The sequence below is a fragment of the Salarias fasciatus genome, chromosome 23 (genome assembly GCF_902148845.1).
Source record: "Salarias fasciatus chromosome 23, fSalaFa1.1, whole genome shotgun sequence".
NCBI lineage: Eukaryota > Metazoa > Chordata > Actinopteri > Blenniiformes > Blenniidae > Salarias > Salarias fasciatus.
The window spans coordinates 19,357,159-19,379,581 of NC_043766.1; the positions used below are offsets into that span (position 1 = coordinate 19,357,159).

The 22,423-nt window shown below is 42.0% G+C and overlaps 1 protein-coding gene across 3 annotated transcripts in view; it reads left to right on the top strand.

Moving 5' to 3' along the window:
- The first annotated feature begins 2,978 nt into the window (after window positions 1–2,978).
- Window positions 2,979–22,423, top strand: part of tle2b (TLE family member 2, transcriptional corepressor b) — a 92,158-nt gene continuing 72,713 nt past the window's right edge. For all 3 annotated transcript variants that reach the window (XM_030082764.1, XM_030082766.1, XM_030082765.1), the window contains exons 1-3: window positions 2,979–3,690; window positions 16,157–16,254; window positions 17,146–17,209. In XM_030082764.1, coding sequence (XP_029938624.1) covers window positions 3,667–3,690; window positions 16,157–16,254; window positions 17,146–17,209 — 186 coding nt within the window. In that variant the 5' untranslated portion in view covers window positions 2,979–3,666. The remainder of the gene's footprint in view (window positions 3,691–16,156; window positions 16,255–17,145; window positions 17,210–22,423) is intronic.

Here is a 22,423-nt window from a genome sequence, read left to right on the forward strand (position 1 = left end):
ACAAAAATCACAGTTTGTGTGTGTGTGTGTGTGTGTGTGTGTGTGTGCGTGTGCGCGCACGAGAATCTGTCTTTGACAATGTGAAGCATGCGATACTGCTGAAACAGTGAAAATGTGCTGTAATCTCTGTCAGTGCTTCCAGTTGTAGGAACAGACTGAGGAAGTTACTACTTGGCGTGACCAAATCGCTCATCTTTCTTTAGCTGTCTCAAAAATAAACATAAATTGAAAGCATATAGGTGATCCATCAGTGTAACTGGGGATTAAATACTCCAGTTCAAAGTTATTTGATCTGTCGAAACCAAGAAAACAAAACAAAAGCTAAAGTCAGATGAGAATCATATCAAACAGAAGTCTAACATTTTGCTGGTTAGCGCTGGTTAGTGTGAGGACAGTGGCTTTGGGACACCAGAGATCACTCATATGACCAACCAGATTAAACCAGATTAAAGAAGGCATCCACCTGATGACCGCAGAGTTGTGTTAGCAATCACAGCTTATTTTTCTTTGGCTAAGATTTAGTTGTCATAAGGTGCAGTGCAGATCTTTTTGCAGAGCTTAAGCTTATTGTAAGTGTTCAATTTAACGCATTGCCTGTTGTAATCAAGCACATTTTTACAATTTTTTTTTCTGCATGAACAATAAGAAAGCATGTACCCAACCACACGCAAAATTGTATGTTTTTCTTCAAATTAACATTACACCCATTTTTCTTTTCAAAATAGAGATTTATATATAAGACTTTGCAAAGTGGCACACATAATATTATCTTTTCAGATTAAACATCAAGCCTTTAAACAGATCGAGTGAATATTTCTTTAAGTGGAGTTTAAAAAGTAGCTTAATTTTCTCCTATATAATCCATAGTGTTTGGTAACTAGCTGCATTGAATAATGGGATGTCTGTTTGTGACCTTAATTGAGGCTTTGGAGCTGGCCTCTGGCTAACCCACTAGTTATCAAATGCAGTTTCTGTCTTACTGGAAACCTTCCACGGATGCCAAGACTGACTGTGTCCGATTCTGCAGTGTAGGATTAATGGCTGTTTGATCAAGTTCAAAGGCAGAGCTGCCCTGGATAAACTCATTATAAACAGTGCCAAAAGACGGCGAAGCCAGACTGGTGTACTGTACATGGAAAGGCTTTAAATACCAGGTCTTAGTTGGTACAGGTCCATTCTGGGCTGGTCTGTAAATAACATGTGCATTTGAGCCAAAAGTTAAATGTAGGCAGGAGAAAAAAAATCTGTCCTCTTGTAGCAGAGATATTTCTGGGGTGTTACAGTGATAATCCTTGAGATGCTCAACCTGTTGAATTCCCTGACATCTTTAGTGGGAAGTGAATGAGGCTGGTATTTTCTGTACGGCACTTTTAATAAACATCTCCTCATACGTCATAAAGCTATTTTTGTACTTGCATTTATTTTGTGAGGTTTTTGTTGGTAGCACATTTTCCTGGTGTGTGATTAGAATCCTTTTTTTTTTTTTGTCTTCTTTCAAGCTAAGAAATATTTGGGAACTGCTTGTTGCTTAAACCCACAACAATTTTTCCACAGTGCAAAAAGCAAGTTTAATGTAGAGGGATTTTGAGGAGTTTAGAAGCTTTAAGCAATGTGAAAATGATTTGAATGCATAAATAAAAAGGACTGTTAAATCGACCTGCTGATCAGTCAGATGCATCTGTGATCAAACGCTTTCAGTGGCCAACTATGAAATGAGTGATGTCTATGTGGTAACTACTTTTTAAAGCACTACGCAGTTACAGAATGAAATGCATTTGCCTGTGTAGTGAGGGAGTGAACTGGTTCAAGGCGATTAAAAGACCCAGTCGTGATTAACATCAGTGCTGCGTTATGGCATTGTAGCGCAGTGTAAATGTGTCAAGTGCATGAGGATTAAAGCAGCCGCAGTACCCCATTTAAGTCAAAATCAACTTGACAAAACTTGTTTCGGTTTCTAATTAATTCACCTTGCAGTGAGTCAGTTCCAGTGCTTCAATCATGTGTAGCTTTGGTTTGTTTTCACCATGAACTGAACGCGCAGCAGTGCAGTTGTAAATGTACTCACTGGTACAAAAGCTTATATTAAATGGTTTCATTGTCAGTCTTTAGGCTGCATCCAAATCGAACTGTTCTGTTGAGTTTTCAGTGCTTTATGCAGTTTGACGTGATGCATTTGTGCTTAACAGACAACTGGATGCAGCCATTCTCAAACCCTTTCCTGAGGAGATTCAATAAATTATATTAGGAGTACTCTTTCATGAAACCCTATTTACATCAAGGTTTATGTGACTGGGCGTGATTGGACCGCTATTCAATCATCAAAGACGTTTTAATGCAAGGTGTAAACCAGCTAATAAGCTTATGAGTAACTTATGCGTGTTTCTGTAACTGTGTGTGTGTGTACGTGCGCATATATGTGTGTGTGTGTGTGTGTGTGTGTGTGTGTGTGTGTGTGTGTGTGTGTGTGTGTGTTTACACTGCATATTGAGTGTGTCCACATGGCTGTCAAATATTTGTGTAGGAGTGTTTGTCTGTTTGAATCTTGATTCATATCATTTCGAGTCTTTGTGCATGACTGATTGCTTTGTCTGTCTGACCACAATTGAAAAGGGATCCATCTCCTGCCTCTCTTTTTCTCCCTCTCCATCTGTGTGAGACTGTGTCTATCTACTCAGTTCCACCTTAAGAGGAGCTTTAGCAGCCTGTCGTGTTTGTGTTGAAGCCAACAGGCACAATATATTACAGTCTAGGGCTTGCTGCTGAAAAGCCCGCTGGATCCTCCACTGACCTGCTGTTCTTTCCTGCTTTCCTCTTGCGTTTTTTTTTCCACATTTAGATTAAAAACAAAGCTCTCACTCTTTTTTTCTCTCCCTTACACCCTCCCTCCTCCTCATCCTTCTCCTCCTCCACCTTCTTTTCCTTCTCCTTCTTCTTTCCTGCAGCTGCAGTCAAGGCAGACGCTTCAGTGTGTCAGAGAGAGGGTGAAGAGGAGGAAAAAGCAGAGGAGAAGGCTATTTGGTTGAGCTGAGTGTGTGTTTATGTTTGTACGGTTTGCCATTGGACTGCTGGGTGAAGGGGCACGAGGAGAGGAGTAGGAGGAGGCGGAGTGGTGGAAGAGAGGAGCTTGCATGGATGAAATTCTCTGTGTCATGTCACTACGCGTGGACCTTGACTGATCACAGGGTTAGGAAACCGGACAGAGACACTGTCAAGAAGACGAAGAGGTGGAGTGAGAAAAGAGGAGCCGAAACTGTGACTTTCCTTTCGCTGGAGAAAGAAAAATAAGGAGGAGGAGGAGATGGAGGTAAAGTCTGGCATTCAGTTTTAACATGACATTCTGGGATGAACGCATCGACGGACTCAGAGCTCTTCAGTTGTCTGTCAACAGGAATTCACATTGAAAAGACAGAGCAAAAGGAAGCAAAGGAAGAGTAAAGACTGCTGTGTTCAAACCCAACCAAAGAGCAGAGCTTGGACTTATTGAGTGGTGTGTGTGTGTGTGTGTGTGTGTGTGTGTGTGTGTGTGTGTGTGTGTGTGTGTGTGAGTGTGAGTGACTTTGTGTGTGTGTTTGTTCGGCTGTGTAACCGGTGGAGGGCAGAGGAGTGGAGGGCCAGGGGACTAACCTGGCCATCAAACGGACTGGCAGCCTCTCCTCTCCTGGGATCATGTACCCTCAGGGCAGGCATCCGGTAAGTACCTCCTTATGTCTCTTTTCCCTGTCTGTCTCACTTTTTTCTTCCTGTCTCTCTGCATTTTTGTCTCCCAACTCCATTCTCCCTGTTGCTTTTTCAACATTTGAGGTTGTCAGTCTTGTCTCCCCCTGTCTTTTGTCATTTTTTAACTTTTTATTTTGTGCTTCTCTTCCTTTTACTTCCTCTTCATCTTCCTTTGAGTCCCAGGGTGTTTCCCTGCTTCACCCCGTCCTGTGGCCCTCTGTCCCTCTGTGTTTGTTACAGCTTATTTAGTTAGAGGAACTATACTGTAACATGAGGAGATGTGATGGGAGGGGATTGGGGTGTTTGAGCTAAGAGGTTCCTGGTTACACACACACACACACACACACACACACACACACACACACACACACACACACACACACACACACACTCATACACCACCTCCTCCCTCTCTGTCAGCTGCAGCCAGGTGCCTTTGAGCTCTTGTTGATAGTTGGCTATGTAGGTGGCATCTAACTGAATCTGCGCTTCTCAACTTACATGTGTATATATACTGTACACATAATTGTGTGTGTGTGTGTGTGTGTGTGTGTGTGTGTGTGTGTGTGTGTGTGTGTGTGTGTGTTCACTAATCTGCTATAGTGTATGTATGTGTCAAAGACTGTGCATGTCAATACAAATGTGGGGATAGATCTGGGTGTCTTAGTGTGTGTGTGTGTGTGTGTGTGTGTGTGTGTGTGTGTGTGTGTGTGTGTGTGTGTGTGTGTATGTGTATGTGGAAGGCTCAGTCTGACTGTCAGCTGTCCATTTGCTCATTTCTGTTGCTAAGCAAACACACACAAGTATATATGTACACACACACACACACACTGATGATTAAAATGTTGATAATTCATGCTTAGTACATTCCAAAAGTCTCTTCCCTCTTTTATTTTCGTCCATCATTAATAGTGAGAATTTGCCCTTAATTTACCTGCCAGGCTAAATAAAGGTTAAAGATATAGGCTAAACAGCATGAAGGGATGAATGACAGCTTAGGCTCAGTCTGGCTGAGGCCATTCGTTTCACAAGGGCCCCAGTCTGGTTGCTATAATCAGATTTGGTTGTCAGTCTCTTTGTATCTACTACAAATGGGTCAGTGGCCACTTTGCCTCACAGTCAGCCATCCAGCCAGCCAACCACTCAGCCAGCCAGCCAGCCAGCCAGCCAGCAAGCTATCACAGGGAATTATGAATGACATTTTCACAAGAGGAAGGCATGAGGAATCAATTATATGTACAGAGAGAATGCTAATAAGCCAGCCACTGAAAAATATAAGGGAGAGAAAGATGCTGAAAGACACAGAGGGAAGTGAAAAACAAAGGAAGAAAGTGAAAGATATTAGAGCCAAGAAAGAGGAAAAAGAAAGAATAATTCTTTTAAAAGATAAGGCTGTGGGTGGAAAGAGAAATGAAAATGAATGAGAGATGCGAAGGCAGAATAGGAGTGTGAACATTCCTCTGTTCTCTCCTTTAGAGGTGTATCAGAGAGCTTCCTGCTGCGATGCTCTGCGTTTGTGATAAAGTTCAATCCCAGATCGAGCCAACTCCAACCGATCGATAGCCTCTATCGTGCTCTTTCTGTCTCTGCTCTGTTTTTCTCCCTCTCTGTTTTCCTTCACTCTCCTCCTGCCTCTGCGGCCCTCCTCAGCCAGTGGAACTTTATTTCTGGTTTTTCTCTGAAATGTGATCTGTGAAGAGGCATGAAGGTGCAAAGAATGGTGTGTGTGTGTGTGCGTGTGTGTGTGTGTGTGTGTGTGTGTGTGTGTGTGTGTGTGTGTTTGTTTGTGTGTGTGAGTCAACATGGTGTTGTACGTATACATCAGTCTTGGGCACGACTGGGAGTGTAGTGGTTAGCACTCTCACCTCAAAAGAAGAAGACCAGGTTTGATCTCAGGTCTTTGTGGTGCGTTCATGGTTTGGTGTGTGTTTTTCTTTGCTCGTTCTGTGATCAGTTGTCAACCTTTTCAGTCGGCCAGACTTTCTCTTAATCCCAGCTTGTACTGGCTCTTGCCTCACTAACTTGGATAACGTAGTTAGACAAACACAGTTCTAAGTAAAATATGAAGTTTATCCCCTTTGAAATCAATAAACGTAGGAAACATTTTATTAATCCCACGGGGAAACTCTTTGAAGGTTCTCTGCATTTACTTGTCCTACTTCTAGGAGCAGTGGGTTACCTTGTTATTATTGCACCTGAGGTCCCGGTTGTGGGATTCAAACCAGCAAATCTCATATCCCAAGTCACATTCTCCAACCTCTGGACCACCACTGCTCATTTGAGCTCAGTCACAAAAATGTTCTCTCCTTTGTTGATCTTTCATCTTTCAATTCACAAGGTTTAAATTTAGAGCTGAAAAATATGGCTAAATAAAAAAAAAAAAAATTAATAGATCAATAAATCAACGTATAAGTGTAATATTGCTAGGTATGTTTTTTTTGGGGAGTATTACACAATTTAAACATCAATTACATTATCAAGTCGGAGGCTAGTTTCACACTTCTCAATATGCCAATAATTCACATGTAGTTTAATATTGCAGAGGAAGCCACCTTGCAAACGCTTGAGTCCTGAATTAATTTTGTCACCTGTTGCATTCATTGTACGTATACAGATTTTGCTCTCACTGTCCATCACAATGAAAAGCTGTTGTATGTCACCGAAAAAAAAACAACAAAGCAGGAACCGTTCCCATGAATGCACTTCAACTCTGTGAAACTGTGATAAGAGCTTTCCTAACTATTGCATTTAAAACTCAGTGTTACAAATCAAACTGTATTTATCCACATCAGACCACTTTTTTAATGTCTCGTGTTGCAGCTGACTTTCTAAATAGTGATAAGGTTACGTGTGTTGAAAAGATATTCTTTGCGGTGATAAGTTTCAAAGGAAGTTTGTACTGCTCAAGTCATGATGACTGAATGAAAAGTGTTCAATATGTAAATTTTAGTGAAAACATGCAGAAGTTATGGATTTTTGGGATTTGTTGTTGTTCATTAGAGCCACCAGGCTCTGATTGTTCTGTGTAAATTCTGAGCTACACATCTGTTACTTCTGTGGCTCGACTCTGTTAGTCAGTGGGCATGATTCATGCTTGTTGGTGTCAGTTGCACATCGTGGTTTAATTCCCCTGAATCTGTGTACCCTGAATCTCTTTACTTCTCTTTGGAAGTACTAAAAAAGATGTTCAGTGTAAATAAATACAACATGCATCTGGGGCTCAAACAGTGACTTTGTTTTTCTTGTTTTCTGGTGGGAAAGAGTTAAAAATGAGGGCTGATTTGCCAGGAGGGCAGAGCTGTAATTGGTTCCACTGGATTTTTGTGGCAAGAATTATCAGAACTGTGTGTGTGTCTGTGTGTGTGTGTGTGTGTGTGTGTTTGTGTTCCTGTGAGTTTTTGTGTTTGTTTATGTGTGCATTCACGTGCTTGTGTGATGTGATTCATGTGATTTATTTATTCGTTTATTTATTTATTTATTGGTGTGGGTTTCTTCTTTTGTGTCTGCATCTTCTCAGTGCTTTGAGAGAAAAAAAACATATTTGTAATAGCAGTCTGTCTAAGTGTGTGCTTCTGTTTCTGTTGATTCAGCTGTGTGCGTAGCGCAGGTTACATGAATGATTTTGTGTGCAACTTAATTTGTGTCCTTTTGTGCACGAACTGCAAAAGTTTAAGGCCCTGAACTGAAGTTGTGATGCTTTAAAAGACAACTTAATGAACACGCCTATGATTATTCTCAGTAGTCCAAGTAGGGGGCATCTTTAAAGCAATTGTGTCAGGTCTTAATTATGTGTTTTGAACACATCTAAGTGGCTTCATCAGTTCATGTTCCCTTGACGAGGTTAGTTACTCTGAGCTTTAGTCAGTTAACACAATGCTGAATGTGATACACAAAAATGCCGTCAAATCATTAGTTTTTGTTTCCACCCCTGCTCTGTGTACTGAAGAAACAGTATTCTTGAAGTTGCTTGTGAGACTGGTTTTTCCAAGTATTTGTCCTGCAGCTTTTCTGTGTACTCAGGCTGCCTTAGTGACTTCTGTCTCATATAATATCATGCAATCTCAGACTGACTCCATGTTGTTGACATATGGACTCTAGTGGGGCCGTGCCATTTATTGAAGGACTGCTTGTTCTTCTTGTTACTGAAAATAGTTTTTTTTTTTTTTTTTTTTTTTTTTTTTTTTATAGCTGTTTATGCATGCTTGGAGTTACAGTCCTGCTGAAGAATGGATTTAGGACTGATCCGACCCTTTTCCCTGTTATTCTTTGATTGATGAGAATCCAAACTTGAAACGTGACTCCGTTGTGTGTGTAAACGTCCTGGTCTGTGTGATTTTCAGTGTGTGTGTGTGTGTGTGTGTGTGTGTGTGTGTGTGTGTGTGTGTGTGTGTGTGTGTGTGTGTGTGTGTGTGTGTGTGTGTGCTTGCGTGCGTGCGTGTGTGCGTGTGTGTGGACTTGGGAGAGAGGAAGGCAGCCGAGACAGTTTATGTGTGTGGACTGTTTGCCAACAACAATAACAGTAAATATTGTCCCGCTCCGACCTGGACTTTTGCTGTGAATGTACCAGCCCTGGATTGGCTGCTACACCCCAGTGAAACAGGGAGTGGGAAGGAGAAAAAGAGAGAGAAGGAGGGGATTTGTTTTTTTGTTTTCTGTTTTTTCATGTGCAATGGAGATGTCAGTAACCACTAGTTGGCACTCTGAACAGACTCACACTCATTTACACATGCATGCAGTATGCATTTCACATCTTCATACAGAAATTGAGCATCGCCACAAGTAAACACTTTGGTGCAGACTTTTGTTGTGCTCTCGCACATTATTTAGAGAGAGAGACAGAGACAGACAGGGTGTGATGCAGACTAGAAAATTAGTACTTTAAGCTTCAATTTAGACGCCAAAGTTTTTGACTGTTTGATAAACTGCAACAATACTGAACTCTGAACATCTCAATTGATGTTATTATGAGGTTGCCAATAAACATCTTTCAGTATGACAGCATTTAGGAAATGTGCTACAGGCCGGGAGTATGAAACAGCTTTTGCATATTGTTTGGATTTGGTTTAAAAAAAAAAAAAAAAAAAAAAAAGATGTTCAAAGATAGCAAAACATCCTGTTTTGGTGGGAAAATCAAATAAAATCCAAAACAACCAAAAAGAAAGAAAAGCTCTATGCATCCAAAATCTGCTACTTCAATTCCTGGGGTTTATGTAGCAACTTTGTTGGTTTTGAAAATCATGACAATAGGTGGGAAGGTAAAAAAAAGGGATAAATGCTTCATTAATGAAAATATCTGTTTTTTTTTTTTTTTTTAAAGTTGGACTTATGTACTTTTTCAGATTTTTAGTTAGATTACATTTTGACAGTGGCGGTACATAGTTATTAGCAGGTGTTAAGTATATGTGAGTTCTTGTTAAAGCTCGTGTCCGGAGTTTTGAAAGAGAGAGGTTTTTTTTAATCAAACGTCTCGAGGTTCCGCCCTCCCTCTGCTTTCATGAGCGACCAAGCCACGCCCCTTTAACTGTGCACACGCGTTATCCGTCGGGTGAAAATGAGAGCCTCCGAGCCCTACAGCATCCTACATGTTTAGCTGTTTACGGTGGATGTTCAGCAGACAGTGGATATATCCGAGGTAAGCGCGGTGGCTGCTGCAGAGCTAACTCAACTCTGCCTGCGCGAGCGGCCGTGCTCTCTGGCTGCGTGCACACTTTGATTGACAGCATGACAAAGCAGAAGCTCGAAATCTATTGGCTGAAGCTGACCGGCGCTTTTTCAGATAACATAGGGGTCTATGAGAGGAAGGAGGGGCTCATAAATAAATTTTTTATTGCTTTATGCTAATATTATATTATAGTATCAAATCAGACTAACACATTGAAGCTCTGTTGAAAAATGATACATACGTTGGAAATGAACAGAAACTCCAGACACGAGCTTTAATGTATTTGTATAGTTCTTTGTGCACTTGTGTGTGTGTGTGTGTGTGTGTGTGTGTGTGTGTGTGGGTGTGTGTGTGTGTGTGTGTGTGTGTGTGTGTGTGTGTTGTCATGAAAGCTATGTATGGTAAACAGCACCACGGGTTGTGGTCAGCTCCCACAGATGGCATTGTCCCCTCCTCTCTATTGTCCTCGTCTTGTTTGTTTTTAATTTCATTCAGCATTCAAAAGCAGCCCTATACTATGGCTAAACGTCATGAAACCACGCAGCACCATACTGCTGTGGTGAGATGACCCACAGAACAAGGATGATGGCATTCAAGCAGGCAACAACTTCTGATCGGCAGCTACCCAGATTAAGACTGCTCTCTGATTAGAAAAACAGGCCATTTTCTATCCTCAAATCCCGCGTTCTGTGTTCTTTTCTTTGCCATTAAAAGAAATGATCAGAGCATGGCTTGGCTGGAGTCCAGAGACTAATTTGACTGCCAGTCTTTCCCTGATTTGTAATCCACCACTGGCTTAGTGGCTGACTGGCGAGCTGTAGCAGTAACGGGCTCGCTCTCTGACTGACTGATGCCTGACTCGCTGACTGGTTAGCTTGTGAACTTCTTGAGTTTTCGTTTACCACAGGTGTCGCTGATAAGTGTCAAAAATATTTTCTGCTTGTCGTCTCACTCATGAAGCTGACAATTGTAATTAGATTGTTTGGTTTTCTGTACTTTTTCTATAAAGTTATCAAGGTTGTTGAGATCGCCGCTCAGAAATTTGTTTTTTCTCCTGACAAGAACCAACTGTTACTGTTAGTCCTTTCTTTAATCTGTTATTAGACTGCTCAACACAGACGAAATCTATCCTGGAACTTGCCAATTTTTCTCAGTAGTTAGAAATTACAGTATGATATCTTCTTCATCAATTTTTTTCCTTTGTTAATATGTTCCTTGACACTTGAAATACTACAGAACAGGGCACCTTTGTTTCCGCAGACTGCATAATTGAACTTAGAAACCATCACTAAATTCCCAAGACTGCAATAGGACAATAGATTGCTCACTGTGTGGGATGATTAAAGTCATACGTATATTGGCAACAGCAATGCTATAAGTAATTACACAAAAGTACTGTATTGCCACTACTTTTTGGCTTTTCCATTGAACGATCTGTTCCATTTAAAAATCAGGGGCTCCATAAAAATATGACTGATATGTAGTCTCTGTCCTTTCCTGCAGCCTGTCTTCAGTCTTCTTCCACACAGTCTAAATCAATGAGCTGCTGCTTTTTTCCGCTCCTATTTAGTTTAGCAGGCGCAAACGGTATCTCAACACACACACACACACACACACACACACACACACACACACACACACACACACACACACACACACACACACACACACACACACAAACATGTACACAAGGGGTGCTGACACTCCTCTGCCACACTTGGCATTTCTCATCTATTCATGTGCCTTTTTTCCTAAATATTTCACAGGCAATTATTATTTCATGCACTATCTGAATGTGCCTGTGCTTGTCTCAAAGACTCAAAGGCACAGGGAAGAACAAAGGGTGTAAGAAGGAGAAGTAAAGAGTGAAAGAAGCGAAAGAAGGAGAGATGTTGGAGATGGAGCATCAGAAGACGGGGCGCCAGGAAAAGGGAAATATTTTGTGGGTATTTTGTTTTGATGAATGCATCCATGCATAGGCATGCCAGCTTATATCACGTGAATGCTCATGTGTGGGAAGAAAGTGTGCCAGGAGCTAAACAGATAGAAGGAGCAGACACGAAGACAGATAGAATCGTTTCCCTCCCAATCACTCCCAGACCTGCATCTGTTTCACAGTTGCTGCTTCTCCTCTGTAGTCGCTGACAGTGTTGAAAAAGCAGGCAGCTGCTCGAACAGAAGACTTCCATGTGACGGATAAACAGACAGGGAGACTGATGCAGAGGCAAACGGAACGAGAATGACCTCAGATTTACACCAAACGTGAAAAAATACCAGAAATCAGACTGAAAATAAGCAATGCAACCAGCAGCAGTGTTTCGGGATGAATTGGAAATTCAAACTTCAAGAAGAGAAAGAAAGTGTGTGTGTGTGTGCGTGTCTCAGAATAAGACACTTATTTTCAAGGCACCACAGTACAATCACGTCTCCACAAAGTCCCCGCTTTGTAATGTCTTCATCATAAAATGTAGTCTGTGTTTGTGCAATGACACTGACATGTGACATTTGCTGAATGGCAATTTGTAAAGGCCACACAAGATTTGATGATGCCGCCTTTTTTCTCAGAGAAGGAAAATGCGAGCCTGTCAAAACCACAGTTGGAGAGTTTTTCACCACTACAACATGACTATGTTTTTTTTTTTTTTGTTGTTTTTTTTTCACATGTGCATCCCTGTTAAGTCTTCAATATACACTTTCAAACAAAACATGTATAGCAGAGCATGTGGATGGCATTAATCATATCCTGTGGTTAGTTTCACACCATTCTTTTGATTGACATTTAGAAGTGTTCACGTTACAATGCATCCAACGTTAAGATGAGGACTGCAAGTAAATAAACAGGGACAAACAATTAAAAAAAAAAAAAATCTTCAACAAAATTGAATGTCACTTAAATGTGATGCTAACCCGTGATTGTGGACTTTTTCATCATGACTTCACACTGAGCCTCTGAGCCCCAACATAAATGTGACATTATTAAATGCTTAACATAAGTTCACATTACTGTGTATAATCAGCTCTTACAGTCAGACGGACTGTCAGCAGACATGCAGGGTATGGTTATGGATGGCAGACCTCCATCATTCTATGCTGTGAAATACGCTTCATCTACCACTGCCCCTTTTCCCTCCCCTACCCTCGCCTTCCTCCGCCTCTCCCACCATACATAATCCTTCTTAATTCTCTGCTTGCTCGTGCCAGTTCGTCCAAATTGTGATTGACTGCTTTACCACATGGTGTGTGTGTGTGTGTGTGTGTGTGTGTGTGTGTGTGTGTGTGTGTGTGTGTGTGTGCGTGCGTGCGTGCGTGCGTGCGTGCGTGCGTGCGTGCGTGCGTGCGTGCGTGCGTGCGTGCGTGCGTGCGTGCGTGCGTGCGCGTGCATGTGCGACCTTTGTCGCTCTTCCTCTCCCCTCCTCCACCTACACCTCCAAGATTAACTGGATCAGTTGTAGGTTCCAGGATGTCCTACGCCAGATAATAACGTGCACACGTGCATGTATGCATATACACATGAAAACACAGGAGGTGGTGGAGGCTGTTTTTTGGCCCTTTGCGATGTGCGATTGGACCCCAAACAGTCTGGGCTGCCATCTGCCACAATACAAGAAAGATGAAACACACATGCACTCCAACAACAAATGTTTGTTCTTGTGTACATACGGCGTGACTTGCTGATGCCGCCATCTATGTAAACACTCCAGAGCTAACACACATATAGCTAATGCACTTATAGCTCAGTTTTACTCTTACCAGCTGAAGTGTCCTTGAGTAAGACTCCAAGTCTCCTGTTATTACTGTTAAGCATGAACTAATTTGATACCAGCTTTCCATCCAAGCCTTTTTATCCTGACATAGCTAAGCACAAGCTGGGAATATTTCTCCTTTTGCCTGAGGACCTTATAACTTCTTCTTCTTTTTTTTTTTTTTTTTTTTTTTTTGTATTTTTCATTTCCTTTTTACTCATAAGAAATTTTTTATTGCTTTGGGCTCCATGAAACTCATTCGAAAAGGTGCAACTGGCAAACCAAAAGTAAGACATCTTTTGGAGTTTTCGTCCAACAGATGAAAATAATTCAAATCTTTCCCATCAGTGCATCACACACGGCGTCACGTCAGCACGGGTGGCTTTGACTCGCAGATCTCTTGTATAATGCCGGTCTGTGACTATGGGCTTTGTTATATGACTTAGTGCTGCTGATGTAACCTGCCAGCAGCACTTGGTCTGTGCGTTCACATGTCTGTGTGTTCATGTGTGCGCAGCAGCAGATGGTGGGAGCCATGTTACCACAGGCTGATGGACAGTACACAGGGTAGAGTGATGAGGCTGTGTTGACTATAGCTCGCTCTCTCTCTCGCTCTCTCTCTCTCTCACTCTCTCTCCCTCTCCCCTCTCTCTTTATTCTTGTGCCTTCCCCTTAGTGTCAGACATATGAATAGTTGGCCATCCCTCTCAGTCAGCAGCCAAGCTGCTCTTTCATCATCCGTTTCTCTGCTTGTTCTTTCATTCCTCAGTAAGGATGTCAGACTGGTCTGTCACTTCCTTCTGTATCAGTTTCCCTCCTCACTTTTTACCCCCTCCTCAGCTCTTCCTTCACCTCTGTGGGTTCTTTGGGGTCTCATGCAAACTTTTTTTATGCACAATATTGTGTTTTCAATGCACTAATAGCTATGAGAGAGAGAGAGTGTGTGTGTGTGTGTGTGTGTGTGTGTGTGTGCGCCACATGACTGTCTACACTAATGCCATCCTGCACTTTTTCAGCAGCCCTCTCCTCCCCTGCTGAGTTTGTGTGGTATGAATCAAGGTCAGGGGGGATCTGTTGGCAGATGCCCCCATATATCTAACCACACCGCTCCCCCACCGCACACGCACACACAAAGTTGAAGGGTCTGCATGCGCTGTGCCCATCTACGTGTCCCCACTATGGCTGCCTCAGCTGAGTTTAGCTCAGGCTCAGCTCGGCTCTGTGGATTAATTACTGGGAAACCCGTGTCTCTGACCTCCACCGACGGTCTAATTGAAATCTAATTGAATTGTGCTTGTCTAGACTAATGAAGCCCCGCCACTGAAACCGCCAATCTTTCAGCTGTAGCCCTGGCCCGAATGCCACCCAGCTGCACTGTAGCAACTGCACGGTGCTACTTTGTTTGGATGAATGAGGTTTTGACAGATGGACGCATGCAGAGCTGTTTCGGGCGGATAGATTGTTCTCTTAAAGTTTTGATCCACAGCAAAATGTTGACATGACATCAGTAGACTTGAACAAGACACAACTGGCTCAGTCTTCTCTGGTGGCTGTGGCACTTATAGACTGAATAGACTGGTGCAGGGTTATCAGCTGGCTGAAAAGTAGAGTGTCTCACCTACTGTTTCCATCTGCAGTTCTGATGCTTTGAGCTTGGCTGGTTACCTCATTGTCATAGTGGAGGCCAGAGGCTCTCCAAAGCAGTGTAGCATTATTGCACTTGTGGAGAGGCTCTGTGGGGAATTGTGTAACTCAGCGCTCCTAGTGAGGCTACTCTCTGGCAGGTGATATGAACTGCTAAAAGCTAAAGAAGTGGGGGTTCATTCCGGGTTTGGAATGGAATGGAATGTTTTTATTGTCATCATACATGTACGACGAAATTAGAAACAACTCCTTGGTGCAAATAGTAAGATAGAATAGGAAAAGAAATAAAGAATAGCAGTAAATAATATAAATATATACACAAAGAGCAGCAAGAATACAAGGGGGTAAGACTATTAAAAAGTACAAATGTACAAATGCACAGCAGAGAGCCCGGTAGCAGCAATTGGAAACGATATATGTACATGTATATTGCACAGAGAAAAATATATGCATTGATAAGTATTGTTTAACAGTGGGAGTCCCAAAGTCAAGGAAAAATTAGCCAATACAGACAGGGAAGAAAAAGGGAGAACAATGCAGAGAACTATGGTTCTTTCTTCCATAAAAATCTCTCCTGGGAGTTGACGGTGTCACAAAATAAAACAAAACAAACACACCACTTCTGCTAACTCAAGTCCTTTCCCCCAACAAAACAACTACAGCATCAAAAACATCAACAGTGCCCTTGTTTCTCAAACTTCATGGAGAATGTGGAGGAGGAGGGCTGCTGTCGAAGCGCTTTAGACAGACATCGAGGGCTGTTGGTGGTGGACCCCTGGGAGGTGCTTGTTTTGTTAGGCCTTCTTTAGCTTTTAGCAGGTGAGAGACGATGCCGTGATTCCCTATAAGTTATTCATTTGATGTTTCCTCCCTTCTCAGCTCTTTGTAGGCTGGAATACATTAGCAACCTGGCAGAGTGGAGAGGATGCTAATGTGGAAGAGAGGGAGTGGGAGAGGAAGAAAGGATGGGGGCAGTGGAGGGATGGAGACAGAGTCATTAGAGGAGGAGGAGAACAGAGAGAGAGGACAAGGCTTTATGATGTGTGGGAAGAGGAAGTGACCTTCCCTCTCACTTTCATCTTGGCTTCTTTCTCTCCTTGCTCTCTGACACACACACACACACACACACACACACACACACACACGCACACGCACGCACACACGTGCGCGTAGTTACTACTTGTTTTGTGTGCACACCCACATCTGCTTCCAAGCACACAATCAAATATAGTGCGTGCTGGTTCACAGTCACCTGCACACACACACACACGCACGCACGCACGCACACGCACACACACTCATACAGCACAGGCACCATGCATGCAGTATTCACTCCTACATACTTTCAATAGCCATTTTTCATCCGTTCTTTTGCTCCTTCTCTGCGCAGGTCCCCTTGCAGCCTGGCCAGTCTTTTAAGTTCACAGTCCTGGAAACTCTGGACCGAATCAAGGAGGAGTTCCAGTTCCTTCAGGCTCAATATCATAGGTATAGTCCAACACACACAGGCACTTTTAACACCAAGACATGATTGCACTTTAATAAATGTATTTACAAAACAGTGTTGTTAGATTTGGTTTTGTTTCTCAGTGATGAAAATGTTGGCATGAATAGTATTGATCAATATTTGTTACATTAGCAGCATATTGTTAAAAGCTAATTTGTACGATTCACCTCTCATATCTACTACTTTCTCATACCGTTTTTGATCAAGGCTGAGATCATGTCAATATGACATACTTTAGTTTCCAACAAACAACACTGAGCTTTATGTGGTTTATTTTCTCCCAAAAGCTGAAGGTCAGCATTGATCACGTCGTCATTGGGCTGACCAGAGGTGGCCTTGGATAAACAGAAAGGGAGATAAACAGCCATAGGTTAAAACATTCAGCCTCTTGCTCACACCTCAGAGGGCAGGCCGAATAGCCTGCCGTGAGACGGCAACACCACTTTACTACTAAGTTCCAGCTCTGCTTGGATGTACACTAGTAAACGAAAACAAAGAGCATATTGCCATTGCTATTCATAATAAATGAATATTGGTCTTTAAGTCCTTTCTCACTTCAATGTGAGTTCAGAGATGTCTTTTTTGGATTCTTTACTCATTAGGCTTCGGGCAGCTGTGACTCAGACACCCTACATACATCCACTATATGTGAGAACATTAGTTTTAGAGAACAACACTCTCCTGCCTGTTGCCACCATGAAGAAAATCATTTCTTGTAGCATTTTTGACAGCTGAATTGAACAGCTTGTTGTAATTTTTTGGTATACTTCTAGTCCCCTAAACTGTCTGACAGCTGCATAATCTGAGTCTGACTGTATATTTAATGTATTTTTCCCAAGTTTAACCCTAGTGTTGTTCTTCTCTTGGTGCAGCCTGAAGCTGGAATGTGAGAAGTTGGCCAGTGAGAAGACGGAGATGCAGAGGCACTACATCATGGTGAGTAGTCATGCTTTCACTGAAAGCAGTGCTGAAGTTTCATTGTCTGAACTTTAAGAAACTCTGAGAAGCGTGATTTGGATACTCACGCACGAGTTACAGAATACAGAATCCTAACTAAATGAAGACTTTAGTGGTGATAGATGGATCGGCATTAAGAGTTTCCGTCAGGGAGGGCTTGGCTTTTCATGTGGTTGTCCTTGTCATTTTCTCATTGTTGCCTGTGTAAGATCAGTTTTCTCTTATTTTCCTGTTTAATCTTACACGGCTGACTAAACATATGCTGCTGTGAATAAAAGTGTCACAAATCCATCAATAAGCAATCAGGAAGGCATCTGATAGGCTTCAACTTGGAAAAAAAAAAGAAGATACATACAGCCAGTATCATTCAGAAATATCTCGATCATAAAGAGGAACAGTGGTTACAGGACATCATAGTGTGGCTCCTCAGAGCGCCAGTCTCTATAGGGCATCTGTCTGAGAGCACAGGAAGAGACAGAAGGATTTCTTCCTTCACAGAAGATCTTCATGCAGAGTTCCTTTGAAAAACTAGTGCAAATACTGACAGGAGAAAATGGGTCACCAAACACACCAATTACTGATTTTCCTTCTTTTCATTCACTTTGCATTTTGTTATCTCATTAAATAAATAAGTAGATTAATAAATAAATAAAATAAATAAATGAATAATGCTCTAAATAAATGAATAATGTTTTTACATTTGAAAGCATGCCTGCTTTGCTCCATTTTTCCCCAAACTGCCTAAGCTTTTTTTGCACAGTGCTGTATTTCTGTGGTTAAACATCAGACTGGTGCACATTTTCTGACATCATAAAACTCACATATAAACCTAGAAAATCCAGCATGTGTCGATGGCATGCAACAAAATCAGTCATTATGATGCTTTAAGTTTTTTTTTTTTAAATCCACAGTAGCACTGTAGCGTAGGAGAGTTTCTACTAGGTGTTTCTGTAGACTTGCTGTGTTAAGTTTTTTTTCTCAATCTCTGTTTGTCTTCCTCTCTCACATGTCTCTCAAAAACACACCTTTCCCTTTTCCACGTCACTCATCAGATGCTGTTGTCCCTCAAACCTTCTGCATTCTTAAGTCTGTTCCTCCAGCTCTTCCTTTTCTCTGTGCTTTCCCTTGTGTGCTAACAGGCTGAGCGCCCTGTGTTGGTGTGTCTGTGCGACTAAAGGCTCACATGTATCGTAAGCCTTCGTCTGTGGTACAAAACCCACACAGAGCCGACCAGAATACGATATGCACCATCTGCTAAGCTGCTCGCATTTCATAAACCTGGGAGAGCAGGCAGGATCAGGGCCGTAAGCTAGATAGACACACAGATGGATAGGCGTAAAGAGGGAGGGAGAGAGAGAGAGAGGGAGAGAGAGAGAGAGAGAGTGTGAGAGAAAAGGAAGCAGACAGGCAAACTGGCAGACAGACAAATGGATATAGAAGCGCAGAGAGAGACAGGAGATCAACTCAACAGATAAACACACACACATACACACACACAGGATAGAGACAACATACTCATTCATTCGCATACGTGCATGCGTCTGTCTTATTGAGAGCTGAAATAGCTTGATAGGTGATAATTGTTTATTTTCTTTGTTTTGTTTATTTTCATGAGATAATTGCATCCTTTTTTCAAAAATTAAGACACAACTTAATATTCGACAATTCAGTACATTCGGTGCTTCAGATCAGAATCCAGTAACCCCTAATCTTCACTTCACTGAGCAACTGGGGACGCTTGGTTCTTCCCGTCCAGAAACTGGAAAATAACATTTTAAATAAACTCTAATAATGAATCATATTAAATTAACACTGTATGTGCTTCATTTTATATTAACAATCTGATATCAAAGAGCAGATAAAGGAGCTTGCAGCACTGGAAAAGTCCCCCAGAGGAGGCGGGTTTTAGTAGAGAATCTACCAATCAGTGATTAGCAGTATAACTGAATGACATGAAAATAAACCAACCAGCGTCATTTGATGGCTGCAGTTTGGGGTGAATTTTATACCGTCCATCATAATCTGGTTTATAAATATTCTAAGTTAACACTCTTACATATTTTCCAACTGTGCCGCTGTGCCCGACTGCATTCAAGACACATATGATTTCCTTTCCACTACCAAACATATGCGATCATATTCGTGCCAGACCACCAAGTGTTGTGAGTGAAAACTCATTGGTGCCTGTTCCCACTCATCTTTCAGGCTCGTCACTTGTGCTCGGATCACCCGGATGCATTTTAATGCCAGGTGGAAATGATGCCATACTGACTGTGGCTTGTAAAACAAGAAGCACCGATGCCCTTCTAATTCAGTAAAACTAAGAAAATACTGATCCTATGATCTACTAAAGGTACAGAAGTTAAATGTTAAAAATCATGGAATGGCCATTTTAATACTGAATCGTTAAAGATGAAACGGATCATAACTGAACATGAATGAACACCACATTTACATTCACAGGGTAAGTTTGTCCATACAGCTGCTGTATAATCCTCCCTACACATTTCTCTTTCCCTCTCTGTGTTGTTGCTTCTCTTATATCATGTCTTCTGCAGAGGTTGAAACAAGTAACAAGAAAGTTTTGAGATACATTTTGGCATGGAGTGAAACTTTTATTTTCAAATGCAGAAGGTGTAAGTCATCAGTGAGTACAGTACAGATGCATAAAATACCTACTTAAGGATAAATATTCAAAAATTGAAAGTACTGAAATAATGAAAGATGCAGTTTTGTTACTTTATATCATTGCAAATTGCACAAACAAAAACCTTTTTAAAGAGTACTTAGCAACTTTGTGCACATACCCATATTTAGAAGATTAAAATGATCACAGATTTCCACTGAAAAATGGCTTTTCTGTACTGTCAAAAAATATGTATATATGAGCACATAAATGTGGTAGAGTACAGAGCAACACACACATAGTGGAAATCCCTGAAAACCACTGACTTTCACATAACAAAACAAAAGAAAACACATCTTTAATATGAGACTTTCTCCCTTTTAGCTGTGGTTTTACAGAAGTACTGTAGAGCAAACAGCGCAGATAAATATCCACCGTCTCCTTCGCAAATCCTCTCCACCCGTTCTGGTACAATAGGAGTGGTGGCATGCCAGCCTGCATGCATAACTATGTCTTTGCATGGACCGGGGCGACGGGTGACATTAATCAGATTTTGTGCATAATAAATGTCACAGCCTTTGTGACCACTGCACCACTGGGTAAGTCAGGCATGGGAAGAAATAGCACTCGGTATCCTCTGCTGTACAATGAGGTTCAACACGAGGCTAAAACAGTTCCCTATGGCAGGAGGTCAGAGAGCTGCAGATGCTCCTGACATATCTATATAGGTTAGCATGGCAGACGTTTATCACCTCGGGCTATAGTATTTGAACAAGAGCTCACTGTGCTGTAGTGGATGGCTAACACAGTGTTATGCTGCTTTATAGGCATGACTGAGAAACGAGAGGGAGGAAAGGAGGGAGGGAAAATGAGAGAGGAGGGAAAGAGAGAAAGAGAGGCTCAAAGGGAAAGATAGCTTGGGAGGAAAAAAAAGGGCTCGGAGAGTGTCAGACAGAAAAAAAAACATGGAGCTGCTGAGTGAGGGAGGGAGGGATACAAAGGGAGGCAGAGATAAAGAGAATAAAAGAGGAGAGCATGATAGAGACAAGAGGAATACAGAGGAGAGAGAAAGAGAGAGAGGATTTTTGAAAATGAATGAAGTAGAAGAAATAAAAAGGAGACACACTAGAAGGGCAGAACTGCAGGGAGGAGGAATGGAGAGTGAAAAAAAGATGCTGTGAAGGTGAAAGAGAGAAGAAGAAAGAGCGAGACAGAGCGATATATAAAAAGAACGAGGGAGAGAAAGAGAGGGAGACAATATGCAATACAGAGTGGAAGGGAAGGAGATAGTGTTGTGTGTGTGTGTGTGTGGGGGGGGGGGTGTGAAATGAAAGAGGGAGAGAAAGAGAGAGGGTGCACGCACAGACACGTAAATAATGTGAAGCAACAACGGACTCGCTGCGCCCACAGAGGAGATAACCCAGAAGGCTATATTTAGCTTGTTAGGCCTGTCATCCACACTGAGGCCTGTTTCCACAGGCTGGGGCTCTGCTCACCATGCTGCACTGCTCCTGCCTTTACTATTCATCACTTTTAAGCTCTTTAAATACTACGGCGAGGGGCTGGAAAGCAGGAGGAGATGGGTAAACAGGCTTTACCCACAGAGAATCCACGTGCCTGTTTGGTTGTGTGCGTATGTTTGGAAACTTTCAGATGCCCAAGATGGCCTAGTAGTTAAGAAACATGCATTTTGTGTGTAATGTGACGTTCTTTGCAGGGAGGCAGTCTGCAGAGGCAGGACTTCTGTTGGTTCAGTGGGTCAACAAAACACTGCTTTTTATGTTGGGAGGGAGTAATTGTCTCTCTTCTAACTTTGTTCATTGTGTTAGTGTCACATTAAAAATACAGACATATACTGCAGAGGAATTATTGCTCTGCAGTGCAATAAAAACTGATAATTTTGTTTTTTACTCTGTGAGAATGTGTTGCCACTTAAGTGCTATTTATCCAGGATGTCAATTTTTCCTGATCAAACGTCCAACTTTTTAATTTTATGTATTTATTACAAATGAAGAACAGTCTCTACCCTGTTGAACTTACTGACACAGCTGAAATGAAGTCCACAGAGTTTCTGACTTTTTTCAGTTGTGTGCTTAGCCACAAACAAATGAGTACACAGCGGTACAGCGGCATTTTCTTTTTGTGTTGACCCACCTTGACGGAGCTTGGGCAGTGTCCGTGCAATGGCCATGGAGCATTTAGGAGTTTAAAGCCCATGCCGGTGACCATGAGGCTGCTGCCAAAAATTCAGACGAGTGACATTTCATTCACATGCCCAGTTCAGTATTTCCGTACATCATCGATTCATACTAGATCAGCTTTATTTGTATTCCCTCACACCGAAGATAGTGTCTTAAAACTTTTCTCGATTACATTTATGCACATTTAAGACAACAAACCTCAAGTGTATCCCAGTGGAGGTCTAGCATCTTAGCAGTCACACCTGTGTGTCGTGTGTCAGAATGTTTCACAGTTGAACATTCACACGCGGTTCACATCTGCAAATGTACAAATGAATCCGAGTGATCGTGTAAAGCATGATGTGAGTGTTGAAGCAAGGAAAACTC